Source organism: Cervus elaphus, chromosome 4 (assembly GCF_910594005.1).
Source record: "Cervus elaphus chromosome 4, mCerEla1.1, whole genome shotgun sequence".
Classification (NCBI taxonomy): domain Eukaryota; kingdom Metazoa; phylum Chordata; class Mammalia; order Artiodactyla; family Cervidae; genus Cervus; species Cervus elaphus.
Window position 1 is genome coordinate 43,215,884 of NC_057818.1, and position 15,044 is coordinate 43,230,927.

The 15,044-nt window shown below is 43.5% G+C and overlaps 1 protein-coding gene across 2 annotated transcripts in view; it reads left to right on the plus strand.

Moving 5' to 3' along the window:
- Positions 1–2,265: 2,265 nt before the first annotated feature.
- Positions 2,266–15,044, plus strand: part of ZNF507 (zinc finger protein 507) — a 37,836-nt gene continuing 25,057 nt past the window's right edge. The window contains exons 1-4 of one of the 2 annotated variants that reach the window (XM_043899050.1): positions 2,285–2,438; positions 3,870–3,963; positions 10,724–12,855; positions 14,311–14,428. In XM_043899050.1, the coding sequence (XP_043754985.1) occupies positions 10,726–12,855; positions 14,311–14,428 (2,248 nt within the window). In that variant the 5' untranslated portion in view covers positions 2,285–2,438; positions 3,870–3,963; positions 10,724–10,725. Of the gene's footprint in view, positions 2,439–3,869; positions 3,964–10,723; positions 12,856–14,310; positions 14,429–15,044 lie in introns of both variants that reach the window. The other variant, XM_043899051.1, reaches the window with a different exon arrangement.

The following is a 15,044-nucleotide window of genomic DNA, read 5'->3' on the forward strand; positions in this document are numbered from 1 at the left end:
AGGCAACTAAGATCCTGCATCCTGTGCGGCATGACCAAAAAACATAAAATGTGGGCTGACAGGGTGGCCACCATTTCAAACCATTTCATTATTTGGCTGGTCATAAAGCCAGCAGGGAACGGGCACTCTGGAGGGAACTGCCCCAGCAATAAATGCTCCAGCACAGAAGAGGTGGCCCTCACTTCTGCAACACAATTCTTTAGCCAACACTAGTCACAGGCCACATCTCTGAGCCCAGAAGTGTACTTTGTGCTGGAAGGGGGACATTGGGAAATAGCTTGTGAATGTGAGAAAAGACAACCACAGGAACTTTACCCTCTCACTTGCTTTAGAATTCCCTTATTTTCCCTCGATTACAGTTTCTCCCCTTTTATTCATACTCTGATAAAACAACTCTGATTTCTGTTCTGTCCATTTTTAGATTCATGGACATCACAGTTAAGACAGTACTGAAGAAAAGCCTCTATTCCAATAGTTACAAACAAGGGTTCCTCCTGTCAGTAGCTCTAGAAGAAAAATAAAAAGAAATTTGCCCGTTAATTGTTTGTTCTCACTTTCTTCCTTTTATGCATTCTGGTTTACCTCAATTATTTTTCCTTCCACACCCTTCCATGCTAGTCTCCTGCTCAATCTCTTTTATTGAAAAAAAATTACTCACCCCTTTATCTTTCTATCTTCTTAGCTATTTAGTCCAACTAGCAAAGAATTCTGTGGAACAGAAGAATTCTAACTTTGCTGGTTTCCCAACCTCCCCCCCCCCCTCCCGCCGCCACCTCAATTCAGGTGAATTTGTATCCCCAGATACCTCATCTCAGAATCACTGATCTCTCTGAACAATGACTAGGTTTTTCTGGACCTTTCTCCCACTTGATAATTGAGGGCCCAGCCTGTTGCAAATGTCTCTGTATACACCTGGAAGTCCCCAAGAGATACAGATATAACTCATTTTATTGCACTTCATTTATTTTTTCCTTTCAATGAGCTTTGCAGATACTGCATCTTCTGCTAACTGAAAGTTTATGGCAACCCTGCCATCAAGTCAGTCTGTCAGTGCCATTTGTTCAACAGCGTTTGCTCCATCTGCAATGAAGGAGATATGAGTTCCATCCCTGGGTCGGGAAGACTCTCCCTCTCCCGCCAGAAGGAACAAGCAACCCACTCCAGCATTCTTGCCTAGGCAATACTGTGGACAGAGGAACCTGGGGTGGGGGTGGGGGGGTGTCACAAAAGAATCAGACACAACTTAGCGACTAAACAACAACAATAAATAATGTTTTTTAGGTACAGTGCTATTGCACACTTAACAGACCACAGTAGAGTGTGAATATAACTTCTACATACTCTGGGAAACCAATCCATGTCAAATTCATGTGACTCACTTTAGTGCAATGGTCAAATCCACACTGTCTTCCAGGTACACCTGTATCTCAATGAGAAAGTGCATTACTATGACTGGAATCTTCAGTTTCACTCCCTTCCTACTATTCATGGCCCTCTTTCTCAGTCTGGATCCAAGCACCCTGCTGTGCAGTTGCTAAGACACTCAACCTGTCCAGCATTCCTGAAGCTGGGTGGAAAGCTTCACTCACACTGCATTTTACTCTGTTAGCCAGGGACAAAACAGGACTGCTTATAAAGCTGGTGGCTATGCCATAAAACAGATCCAAATGACCAACACCATGTTGTCCTCAGAGGACTGCAGCTGTGCTACTGGGTTAAGCAAGCTACCAAGTCTGGTCCTACAACCCCTGGGATTTTCCTGAAAATCTTCAATCTCACCAGCAAATAGATTTCCCAGGGCCAGCTCTGCTCCTCACCAGGCACAACTCAAGTCCAGCCATGAACCTAGGTATGATCTCTACATTTTAGCCAAGAACACCACAAAAAAGTATAGCCCAGCCAAAAGCACTAACAAGCTCAGAAGTATAGGGTTGAAAAGAATGTCAAGGCCCACTGCTGAAAGCCAGTGAGGGAGAGGATGGGCTGATAAAGCCCACAGAGGGTTTGGGCGACGTGTGGAGACTCCAAAGTGAAGACTCACTGACTTCAAGAACCAAACACCGCTGACAAGGCCTCGCCATGGGACCTCAGGAGCCCGACAACTCGCGCCTTAAACCCACCCAAAAGCCGGGGATGGCAGTGAGTGGGAGTGGCATCGCCTTCGCGCCCGCCCAGCCCCAGGACCCGGGATGCCCATGGGCGGGGCCTGAACATCGCCCCGCCCTCGTCGCCCGCCACTCGGGTCACCTGACCTGCCCGCAGCTCACGTGATCTGTCCCCAGCGCCGCCATTTTGGAGCTCCTGATGAGGATGGGGAAAGCGGGGTAAAAGAGGGAAAAGAGCCGTGATAGAGGTGGGCGAGGACGAGGGCGAGGGCACGGCCGGCTTCTGGCCGGCAAAGGAGGTTCGCGGAAGCAGCAGCTGCCGCCCGACCGCAGGTACCGCGTCCCGGGGCCGTCCCTCCGCCCGCTGTTAGCGCCGCCGCCGGCCATGTGCGTCCTCCCCCCAGGCCTCTACCGGCGCCGGCTTCCTGCTCAGCCGGTCGACACTCTCCCGGTGTTCGCCACATGCCCCAAGTTCCGTGTCCCTTTTCAGTCCTTTGTCCCGTCCACAGCAAGAACTGGGAGACCCCGGGCTTGCCCTGCAGTTGCGGGTGGGGGGAACCTGCACCTCCCGGCTTAACTCTCACCGGCCTGGCCCGCAGGCAGGCCCGCCGGCCGTCGCGTCCCTCCCTTTGCACAGGTGAAACCGCTTCGCCTAGACCGGATGGAGCGAAAACGGTGTCCTCCCCGCGTCTCTTGATTACTTTTTTCAACCCCTATCTCCCCTGCGCTTCAGCCACTGCTTGGTGTAGGAAGAGCTAGTAGAAAAGCAATTCTGGTCTCTGCACCTATTTCGAACCACTTCGATGAAGTAAGTGGTCTCCCTAATGATCAGTCACTGAAATCACTGGGAAAAGCTCCCCACCGTTAAGACCTGGGGGCATCCGGAGTGAACGGTTTGTGTGTGGAAGGCCAGGATGATTAATTAGGCCGAGGCCACCATCCCAACCCGCAGGCGATCTTTTTAGTTACCGCAGTGGGCTGTAATTTGCTTTCGGTCTGCATCTCTCTTATCCGGCAATTACTGGATTTATCACCTCTTTCAGTCTGTACTTTCTTCTCTGCTGTGACTCAGTGTATGGGTTGCATTATTGATTAAAAGAGAAAGTCTGGCCCTGCGTTCTTTACCCCACTAACTCCTTTAAAATTAATTTCAGGGGAGAGCCAAATATGTGCTTTCTGCCCTGGCAATGAACTGTTTACTTAACCATCGTCGATGAAGTTGCATTATAGGTGAAATGAACACCATTCTTTGATCTTTTAAATTCATTCTCGCTAGTATAAAAAATAGCAAAGAAATGTAGGACTGGAGCAGGAAAGTGCCTTAGATGATATAGGTAGGTCAGTTGACTGTGACTTACCAGTTCATGCTGCCTTTCAGTTGTAGAACTGTTGGAAGTTTGCAGAATCAACCATTTAGACCGTATTTGTGATTAAGATTAAAATGGCGGTGTACAGCTTATTGCTTTTTATTCATTAGAAAGTTACATCAGTAAAGCCAATAGTATTTTGAGTCAGTTAGATAAATTTTGAGCTAAAACATGAAATATACGATTATTGGAGAAATTTCCAGAGCTGTTTTTTTCCAACTTGTGCCAAATCCTGAAGTCTGCTTGTTAGGTAAATTATGTAAATTTGCATCACATAATTGGGTTCAATGAACATTCCTCTGAATTACTTTTGACAGGAAATATTGGGTAATTTACTACTTGGTTTCACCAGGAAAGAGAAATGTTTGATACTATATACTTTCATTCTTGGCTACAGCTGGATTTTGAAGATTGATCCAAGGGACTGTATTAATTTCAGGAATTGATTTGAAAGACACTGGCTCTGCCACTTAACAGCCATGTAACCTTGGGTAAGTCACTTAAACTGCACTGAGTGTTCCCTTACTTGTACAATTATGTACAAATAGTATGTTACAATTGTGTAACACCAGGTAACCTGTCCCAAAGACTTAATGAAGCTCAAACATGCGTTTGATACTGCCTAGCTGTAAGGGGCAATTGCTGTTTTCAGTATTTATACTTTACATTTTTTGTTCAAGCTGAGAATTAAGAGGAAGATTGGTGTGTGGAGAGGCCTGGCGTGCTGCAGTCCATGGGTCGCAAAGAATTGGACACGACTGAGTGGCTGAACTGAGAAAGGATGGATTTAGAATAAGATAGACCTGTATTCTAATTCTTAAGCTAGCTATTACTTTACCTCTGTGAGCCTCAGTTTCCTCATCTGCAAATAAAGAGGCCAGTATTACCAGGTTCATTAGCAATACAAGAATCTGTATTGACATTGTTCTCTGGTCTGTGAGCACCTCAAGGGCACAGATTCCCTCTTACTTATTTTGGTAGTCTCCAGCACATTGCTTGGCACGTTATAGGTGCTCAGAGAATGTTAAATCTCTGGTTAACATTAGTTTCACCTTATGTCTTAATTGCAGCTGCCAACTTCGAATATTCTCTCAGGCTAGATGCCAGCTAAGAAATATTAGACATACTGTAATATTTACACTCATTTTTTTCTTGGTGGGCAGTTAATTACATTAAGCTAAGGAGATTTTAACTCAAGTTTGTTAAAGCTGGCATTAGTAAGTTAAATCTACAAATAACATGTAAGCATTTTCAAAGTAACTTTCAGTTTATATCCCAGAAACATGAAAATTTGTCCAGCACAACTCTGGAGTTTTATAGCTACAGAATGTAAAACGCTCAGAAACAATGACTTGCCTAAGGTCACACAACTGAGGTTCCTCTAGCAGAGGAACCCATGAGCTATGCCCCCTGCCACCTTTTAGCTAGAGCAAAATAAATATTTTTCTCTTTCAGAATTACAATGATGTGGAAGAAGGAGGAATTGACCATTACTTCTGTAACACAATTTTTTTTTCTAATTGGAAGAACAATCTTAATCTGAAAGAAAAGATGCTTTATATAACATACTGAACCGTCGTCTTCCACAGAAAATTACAGCTTTTATGCAGTCCCACCCAGGCCCGCATGAATTGTTCAACTTGATTTTACTTATGATAACCATACTGCTATAAGTGAAAGGAACTAATTAGATGTACAAATAAGCCAAATAGCAAATTGTAAGGAAATAAAGACAGCTGATATAAGTTGGCTCTTTTCCTGGGAAAGACTTTAATTACAAGCTTTTGCCTGTGGGCGTCTATTGTGTAGGAAAGTGGAGAAGGTTGTCGAACATTTCTGGTTTGGGATACAACTTTTATTTACTTATAGCAATTTGATATATTTGGTCGAATGTTATGTCTAAAGATTTCAAATGAGAAACACCCTGTTTTGCTGATGTCTGTAGTCTTTCCTCATTCTCATAAACCTTACTGTTCAGCCATACTGGTCTTTTCTCTAATCTCTAGATAGCATACTTATTCTTATTCTCTCTTCTGAAATCTATTGATGTTATGGTTGCTTTCTTGTCACCAGATCCCAAGAAAGCAAATGGCAGGCACACTCAGATTAGGACAATTCAGGGAGGATGTATTTTGAAAGATAATTATAAAGCTGTAGGACCTATATAGTCAAGCCCCAGGAATCATTCAGTTACAAGGAGCTAGCAGCATCAGGAGAAAGGAAAGGCCTGTAGAACAGCCTGCCTGGAGAGAATGGCCTTCTGTGGAGGATCACAGCCGGTTCAAGGTGACCTCGAGGGAGGGAACCGAGAAAATGAGTGTCTTGATCTCCCTTTGCTGCCTCCTCCTGATTTCCTGTTATGGCTCCCGGTTGGTATAACTCAACCAGAGGTCATCGGAGCCTAATGATGTAATTCCTCCTGGAACAGAGAGCAGAGTGGAGAATCAGTCATTGAGCCCACAGGGGCAGATGGATGACATCCAGAAGGCTCTTCTTTCGGAATGCAGTATGCATCTTACCTCTTCAGGAAGCCTTTGTTTCCCTTCCTGACCGAAATTGGCTTTTCAGTCTCTGTTAGGATTTGGTCATTGACTGTTGCCTTCTAACTGTTTCACCTTGGGTGATTGTTGTTCAGTCAACAAGTCATGAGTCCATGGACTGCAGCATGTCAGGCTCCTCTCTCCTCCTGGAGTTTGCTCAGATTCGTGTCCATTGAGTTGGTGATACTGTCTAACCATCTCATCCTCTGACACCTCCTTCTCTTTTTGCCTTCAGTCTTTCCCAGCATCAGGGTCTTTTCTAATGAATCGGCTCCTCGAATAAGATGGCCAAAGTATTGGAGCTTCAGCTTCAGCTCCAGTCCTTCTAATGAATATTCAGGACTGATTTCCTTTAGGATTGACAGGTTGGATCTCCTTGCAGTCCAAGGGACTCTCAAGAGTCTTCTCCAACACCACAGTTCAGAAGCATCAATTCTTCGGCGCTCAGCTTTCTTTATGCTTCAACTCTCAGATCCATTCATGACCACTGGAAAAACCATAGCTTTGATTATATGGACCTTTATCAGGAAAATGATGTCTCTGCTTTTTAATATACTGTCTAGGTTTGTCATAGCTTTCCTTTCAAGGAGCAAGTGTCTTTTAACTTGATGGCTGTGGTCACTGTCCATAGTGATTTTGGAGCCCAGGATAATAAAATCAGTCACTGCTTCCACGTTTCTCCTTCTGTTTACTATGAAGTGGTGGGACTGGATACCATGATCTTAGTGTTTTGAATATTAAGTTTCAAGCCAGCTTTGTCACTCTCTTCTTTCTCCCTCATAAAGAGGCTCTTTAGTTCCTCTTTACTTTCTGCCATTAGAGTGCTATCATCTGCATATCTGGGGTTTTTGTTTTTTTTTCCCAGCAGACTTAATTCCAGCTTGTGATTCATCCAGCCCAGTATTTTGCATAATGTACTCTGCATAGAAGTTAAATAAGCAGGGTGACAATATACAGTCTTGTATTGCTTTCCCAATTGTAAACAGTTACTGCATGTGTAGTTGTAAATGTTGCTTATTAACCCACACACAGGTTTCTCAAGAGACAGGTAAGGTGGTCTGGTACTCCCATCTCTAAGAGTTTTTCAGTTTGTTGTGATCCATACAGGTAAAGGCTTTACTGTAGTCAGTGAGGCAAAAGTAGATGTTTTTCTGGAATTCTCTTGCTTTCTCCAGATTCAAGGAATGTTGGCAATTTGATCTCCTGTTCCTCTGCCTTTTCTCAACCCAGCTTGTACATATGGGTGTTCTTGGTACGCCTACTGCTGAAGCCTGTCTTGAAGAATATTTAACATGGCTTTGCTAACATGTGAAATGAGCACAGTTGTACAGTCGTTTGAGCTTTCTTTGGGATTGGAATGAAAACTGACCTTCTCACCTTGGGTACTGCTGGATTATTTAAAAGTGGTTAATTCTTTTTAACTTCTGAGTCTTTCCCACTCAACTCAGTTTTAAACTGTGAGTAAAATTTTTTTCCATTTTTCTTTATACCTAGCTCCATGCCTTGTACATAACTTTTTTTTTTTTTAGCTTTTTAGTTTTAAAATTCTTTAAAGTTTACACAAGTAGAAAGAATACTGTAATGAACTCCAAGGTACTCATCATTGCAGTTAGAAAATTTGCTGTTCTTGGTTTGTCACCCCCTCGGAGGTCCCCTGCTCCTCCACCCTTGGTAATGTTTTTTTTTTAAGTTGCATTTACCTTGATCTCTTGGAGGCCATGGATAGTATGCGGATTATCTTAATCCAGGTTGTCAGCATTCTTGGGCCACTAGGATTGTATTTGTACTCATTTTTTTTTTTTTTTTTTTGTACTCCTTATTTTTAATCTCCTTAATTACGCAGATTTTACCTCAGGACATGTGATCTCAAACGCACATGCACATTGGTGGCCTAAGTGAAATTTCTGTGAAAATTTTAAGAGTTGGCCAGTATTCAACTTAACTTCCTCTCTTAGTATACTTTATTATGAGCTGTTTATCTAACCTTTTTTAACCAAGGCTTTTGTTATAATGAGACTTGTGCGTCGACTTTGCCATGTGGACCCAAACTGGTTTTTCAGGTGTTTCTTGATGTACTTTATGTTGTGATATCTGTTTTATAGGTGCCATTTCTGTACTTATCCCCAAATGTATGCAGTCTCTAAAATGAGATACTTGCATAAATGTTCACGGAAAATTGGAGCATCTGCTGCAAATTTCCATTAGCTCTTAATGCCTGAGCAGACACAGCTTTAAAATCTGAATGTGTTGTCAGATTCTTTTGTATTAGTCTTTTTCTTGCGATGAGATGAGCTCCTCCTCTTCTTCATTTCACTTTCTTTTAAGGTACATGCTGAAATATCCTCAGGGAGCAATTTGCACTGCTCTGTCTCCCTCCTATTATGTCATTAAATAGTAGAAGGATAATACAAGTCACCTTTGTAACCCTGTGGGTGTGTAGAGTCTGTGAGCAAATATTCACTTGTTAACCTCCAGATTATCAATCAGCCTACATAGCTGTCTCATTTCTTGGGAAGGAGACCTTCCATCTGTAGTAGGGCACCAAATCTTATGTAAGAAATTGAATGTTCAAGGAGTCCTAGTAACTATTATTGAAGAAATTTGCATTAATCAATTGAACTGAAAGAAATAAAGCCTTAAGTGAATGACCCTATAGGGAAATCAGTAATCACTTGAAGAGCCAAAGCTTCCCTTAGCCTACAAATGTGGAATTCTCAGGCAGTGTGGGCTTCCCAGGCGGTGCTAGTGGTAAAGAACCCACCTGCCAATGCAAGAGACAAGAGATTCGGGATGGGGAAGATCCCCTGGAGGAGGGCATGGCAACCCACTCCAGTATTCCTGCCTAGAGAATCCCATGGACAGAGGAACCTGGTGGGCTGCAGTCCATAGGATCACAAAAAAGTTGGACATGACTAAGCGACCAACACTTTCATTTTCACTGTGAAGCCACAAAGGATTTTTCTAAAGAAACAAATTGTTCTCCCCACTGGTCCCTTCTTTAGTGACTTGAGATTGACTGTAGAGATTTAAAAACACTTCTGTTCTTCCTGCTTGAGAGAGATATAAAGGAAATAGTCTTTTGAGAGGTAATGCCCTCAGTTTGTTTGGGGGGGGACAGTGACCCAAGGGCCACTGGCCTTGGGGAGCTGGCAGAGCTGTCTTTGCTGTAACGGCTGTGGAATGCATTCCCTGCTGGGAGTGCAGCTAGAAGTAGAAGAGAGAAAAACCGCAAGGCACTGTGTCAGGACGGAGGGGAGAAGTGGTACTGAAGAAACCGAGAGTGAAATGCTTGCCTTTTTGCACGATATGGATCTGGCTATGGAAAGTTAGGGTGCCACAAAGAGTAGAAAAGAAGAGCGGGAGCACCGTAACTGCTGTCAGCTGATGGGGGAGAAAAGGGCCTGAAACTGATCAGAGGACTGGGGAGGCCCTACAGGAGTTCAGGTACCATCTTGGCAGCAGCTAATGGGCCCCTAAAAGGTGATTCAGCCACCTGCAGGAAGAGGAGCCTTGCTTCACCTCCTGAAATGAATTCAGAGCCTGTACTGAGGTTTAAGAATATGATCTTTGGCCTATAGCTAGTTCTACTAGTAATTTTTCTGGCATTTACTGAATGTTGTGAGTAAGATTCCAGAATGCACCTAAAATGTGGAAAAACAAAACTTGGTGCTGGAAGAAAGCCTAAACTTAAAAATGTGTTCCAAGTCAACAAGTTAATCTCACTTTAAGCCAAAGGAAATGCTTGAAAGTTCTGCCAGAAAATAAAGTAGTCAAGATTTAGGCTAAAAGATAAAGCATTTCATATTAATGCCTTCCTTGGCCATGACACATTACTTGAACCTACAGATAACCCCTTTTAAGGCCTCTGTGCTTTTTTAGACCTAAAACACAACTAGGATATCAATTTTTACCTTCTCTGCGGCCCCTTTCCCTTTCAGAAAAAAAAAAAAAAAACATGTATATATATGTATATGAGTGTGTGTGTGTATGAGTAATAGTTGACCACTAATATGACCTCTAAAAAAACCACAGCGTAGTTTGTGGTTTATAGTCAGGAGAATAAATAAAAGGAGGAACTGGATCATTGCTTTTATTTAGTTTCATTTGTATAATACTTCTCAAAATTCTCTATGCCCTTTACATAAAGTTACATGCCCATATTTTCACAATTCTAAAGATATGGGGGAGGAAAAAAAAGTTTATGATTTTAGTAATAAATCACAATTTCACTTTGTGCAAGAAATTGTCTCCTGAGAACTGCATCAATCATGTGTTGAATTTACAGAATGGTGTTTCATAATCCTTGAGGTGATTCCACGTGCCCTGAGAATGACGGTAGCCCTTTAATAATGGAATAGCAGTCTTTTTTTTTTTTCCTTTCTGGCATTGTACAAAAGAGGAGTACTGATTAGGTCCAGCTAGATGTTTAGGGGAAAGTCAAGAAAAGAGGAGATGTAGTTAACTCATTTCCAAAGAAAGAAATGAAGCATTGAAAGACCTTGATCATCAGTCTCAATAGGGGACAACACTCCAAAGAAAAATTCTAAGCAATTTAAGTCTCTACTGAGGATAGCCAGGTATATCAATATGGAGCTCCCAGGTTAGAAAATACTTAGATCAGCTTAAAGAGTAGTTTAGATTTCCTGAATTATATGCCTATAATGATCCTGTAACCTGGTGTTTCTTTCTGTCATATATTCTGTTTTTTTAGATATGGAAGAAAGCAGCAGTGTTGCCATGTTGGTGCCAGATATTGGGGAACAGGAAGCTATGTTGACTGCCAAAACTGTCATCAGTTCATCATTGGAAATTGATGAACAAAGAAAAGCTAAAACGGATCCATTAATCCATGTTATCCAGAAGTTAAGCAAGATAGTGGAACATGAAAAGTCACAAAAATGTCTTTTGATTGGCAAAAAACGGTCACGTTCCAGTGCTGCAGCGCACTCTCTTGAAAGTCAAGAATCTTGTGAGATTCCAGCTAAAGTAACCCAGTCACCTGCTACTGATGTTAGAAGGGCTGAGATGTCTCAAATACATTTTACCCCTGACTCTCCTGCCCAGAGTGATGGGAAGGCTATGTCTTACCAGTGTAGCCTTTGTAAGTTTCTGTCATCGTCTTTTTCTGTGTTAAAAGATCATATCAAGCAGCATGGTCAGCAGAACGAAGTGATATTAATGTGCGCAGAGTGCCATATTACATCAAAGAGCCAAGAGGAACTTGAAGCTCACGTGGTAAATGACCATGAAAATGATGCCAACAGTCACACTCAATCCAAAGGCCAACAGTGCGTAAGCCCCACCAACCCCTTGTGTCACCGAACCTCAGAAAGAAACAGTGAAACCATTCCTGACATCCCAGCAAGTGTGGACAACCCGCAGGCTCATCCCGTCCAGACAGCGTCCGTGGCAGAAATGGGAAAGAGGAAATGGTACGCCTACGAGCAGTACGGCATGTATCGGTGCCTGTTTTGCAGTTACACCTGTGGCCAGCAGAGGATGTTGAAAACACATGCTTGGAAACATGCCGGGGAGGTCGACTGCTCCTATCCGATCTTTGAAAATGAGAATGAGCCCCTAGGCCTGCTGGATTCTTCCGTGACTGCTGCACCCAGCGGCGTCCACGCAGTAGTCATTGCGATTGGAGACAATGAGCTGAGTATCCACAACGGGCCGTCAGTGCAGGTGCAGATTTGCAGCTCAGAGCCGTTATCTTCCTCTCCGTTAGAACAGAGTGCAGAAGGTGGGGTTCATCTCAGTCAGTCAGTTACCCTTGACACTAACGAGGAAGAAATGCTCGAGGTGATTTCTGATGCCGAGGAGAACCTGGTTGCTGATAGTCTCCTTTCATCAGCACAGAAAATCATTAGCAGCAGCCCAAATAAAAAAGGTCACGTTAACGTGATAGTGGAGCGTCTGCCAAGTGCTGAAGAAACGCTTTCACAGAAACATTTCCTCATAAATGCCGAGATCGAAGAGGGGAAAAGCCTGAGCCCAACAGAAGCCAAGATTGGGTGCGAAGGAAGAGAGGAAGTCTATCGTGCTGATAAATGCACTGTTGATATCGGGGGGCTGATCATAGGCTGGGGCAACTCAGAGAAGAAAGACGGCGAGTTAATAAACAAAGGACTGGCTACTGATGAGAATGCCCCACCGGGCCGAAGAAGGACAAATTCTGAGTCTCTTAGACTACACTCACTAGCTGCAGAAGCCCTGGTTACAATGCCCATAAGAGCTGCAGAGCTAACACGAACCAACCTTGGGCACTATGGGAACATAAACCTTTTAGACCCGGACACCGGACAAAGGCAAGTAGATGGGACAGTGGCAGCATATTCTAAAATGATATCCCCACTGAAAAACTCTCCTGAGGGGTTAGCTAGTTTCAACCAAAGCAACTCTACCTTAGTAGCACTCCCAGAGGGTAGGCAGGAGCTGGCAGACGGGCAGGTTAAGACGGGCATCAGCATGTCCCTCCTCACTGTGATTGAAAAGTTACGGGAAAGGACAGACCAAAATGCTTCCGATGATGATATTTTGAAAGAGTTGCAGGATAACGCCCAGTGCCAACCCAGCAGCGATGCGAGTCTGTCGGGAAGCAGCGTGGTGGAGTACATCCCTAACGCCGAGCGGCCCTACCGCTGCCGGCTGTGCCACTACAGCAGCGGTAACAAGGGTTACATCAAGCAGCACCTGCGGGTCCATCGGCAGAGACAGCCCTACCAGTGTCCCATCTGCGAGCACATTGCTGACAACAGCAAAGACCTGGAGAGCCACATGATCAACCACTGCAAAACAAGAATATACCAGTGCAAGCAGTGTGAGGACTCCTTCCATTATAAGGTGAGCATGGGCTCATGAAGTCCTTCAGAAAGCCGTAGAGGTTTAGAGCAAAGAGGGAGCTTTCTAGATACAGTCCACCCACCTCATTTTATAGATATGGAAACTGAGGCCCAGAATAGTTCGGTAATGTGCCCAGGGGACCCCTATTACTTGGGGTTAAAGTTGGGACTGGAATCTGGGTCGTCAGGATGTCTGGCATAGGATTCTTTTTCCCCGCATGCCCCATCTTTAACAGACCCTGTGTTTATTGCTTTAGTGTTTTCATGTGTATATCTTTTTTAAATTGTGTTGATTTTAAAGTGCAAGGAAATTGCAAGGGGATGTACTGTGGAGGGACATCGTGCACGCATCTGACTCACATTTAGCCTTATGTCATGAATGCACAAAAATACCTATTTTTAATCTTACATGGCCCCTAAATGCAAGTCATTCACTTCAGATGCTACACAACGAGCCACGGGTGATTTATACCTTTGCACAGGGAGAAATGGGCTGTATGAGATACAATGAAAGATAGTGCAGTGGAGACAGAGCCATGTGTGTTATATTTCATGGGAAGTTCGCAGGACTTCCAAGGATTACCTTGACTGATTTTCATTTTGTGTGCTACCTAAAACCAGCAACCAGTATGAAACAGCATTTTGGTAAAGGAAATTCGCATTCATTGAATCACAGGTTTAGAACTTTTCTTCACTGTGCCAGTTGACTGTGGCGGGGGTGAGGGAGGGAGTGTATCCCTAAACAGGTAACTGAGGTGTAGATTTTTGCTCTTAGATTAGCCGGTGTTGGGGTCCAGGTCCACTGAATAAATAGGTAATCAAGAGTTTTTTAAAAAGCCTCTGAGTCAAAAAGATTTTCGCCGTCACTTGGATTGCTCTCATGTAATTCTGAAACGGCCTCTGGCCTTGGACAAGCAGTCCATACGGATGATCTGCAGAGGCAAGTTCCAGGAGTTTCTTCTGCTGATACACTTGATTCATGGGGCTAGGGGTGAGGAGGAAGAGGTCATTGGAGTCACAGTTCCAGTTAAGTCTCTTTTACACATTTAGTTGATATTTAAAGGCAGAAGTGCAGAAGTTAACTGATTGGATTGATTTTCGTGAAGGTATTGAGTTACTCTGAACACTCTCTTCCTCCTCTGGGCTCAGCAGTAGTTCAGGAGGCGTACACACACTCTGCACAAGCGCCGCCTCTAAGACAGCTGTGGCTTCCTTTCAGAGAGCGTGGAAAGAGGAACTAGCTGCCTTTTTGATAAGGTTGTGTTTTCTCTAGTGTATTTCTTCCTGTAAGTTGTCAAATGTGTCAAGTTATCTTTTAGCACATTTGGTTTTTAAATACTGGTAGTGTGTTCTAGGTACTAGGCCATGAAAGCAGTTAATTCCTTTCTGTAGCCTTCTAGTAACTGTGCAAGTGTGTTTATTGAAAACTACATATTAATTTCTCTCAATTTTTTAGAGTCAACTGAGGAACCATGAGAGGGAGCAACACAGTCTTCCAGATACCTTGTCAATAGCAACTTGTAATGAGTCCAGAATATCCAATGATAAAACTGATGGAAAATGTGTTCAGGAAGGTATCTGTGCATTTTTTAAATATACATATAGATGAGATTGACTAGCATATGGAGTGAAAAAATGCCCTTTGTTGTCATGTGGGTTATTTTCAGGGCTAAGGCTGTGTCTCTTCTCCTCTGTTTTTATACTATGTGAGTGAATCTTATCTCTTGAGTACTAAGTGAATATTGTTGGTAAGTACTCAGGCTCAACCGTCTAGGTAGATGTGCTCTGAAATTTTTGCCCTCCTGTAAGAGCCAGGTTCAGCAGAAGCCCTGAGGTGACACGCCAGCAAGCCGGGGGAGCTGCAGCACGGAAGGAAAGCCTCTCCCTCTCTCAGTGCCGGCTGACCCACTGAGAACGGAGCTTTTGCAGATGGTAGGCCCCTACCTCAAACTTTAACTGAGGCTTCCTGCTGTGATCTTATTCTTATCCAAGTGTGACTGCCAGATTTCATCTGCATTATTTAAAAAAAAAAAAAACACAGGCTCTTTTTATGTACCAGTTAGGTGCCAGTCAGCCGAGTTTCTGCTAATAGGAATATTAGAATCAAAAGATTTAATTAGAGTTCCATGAAAAGGCGGATGCCACATCCGGAGAATTAGGGATAAAGTGTAATAAGCTGTGCTTCCTTGC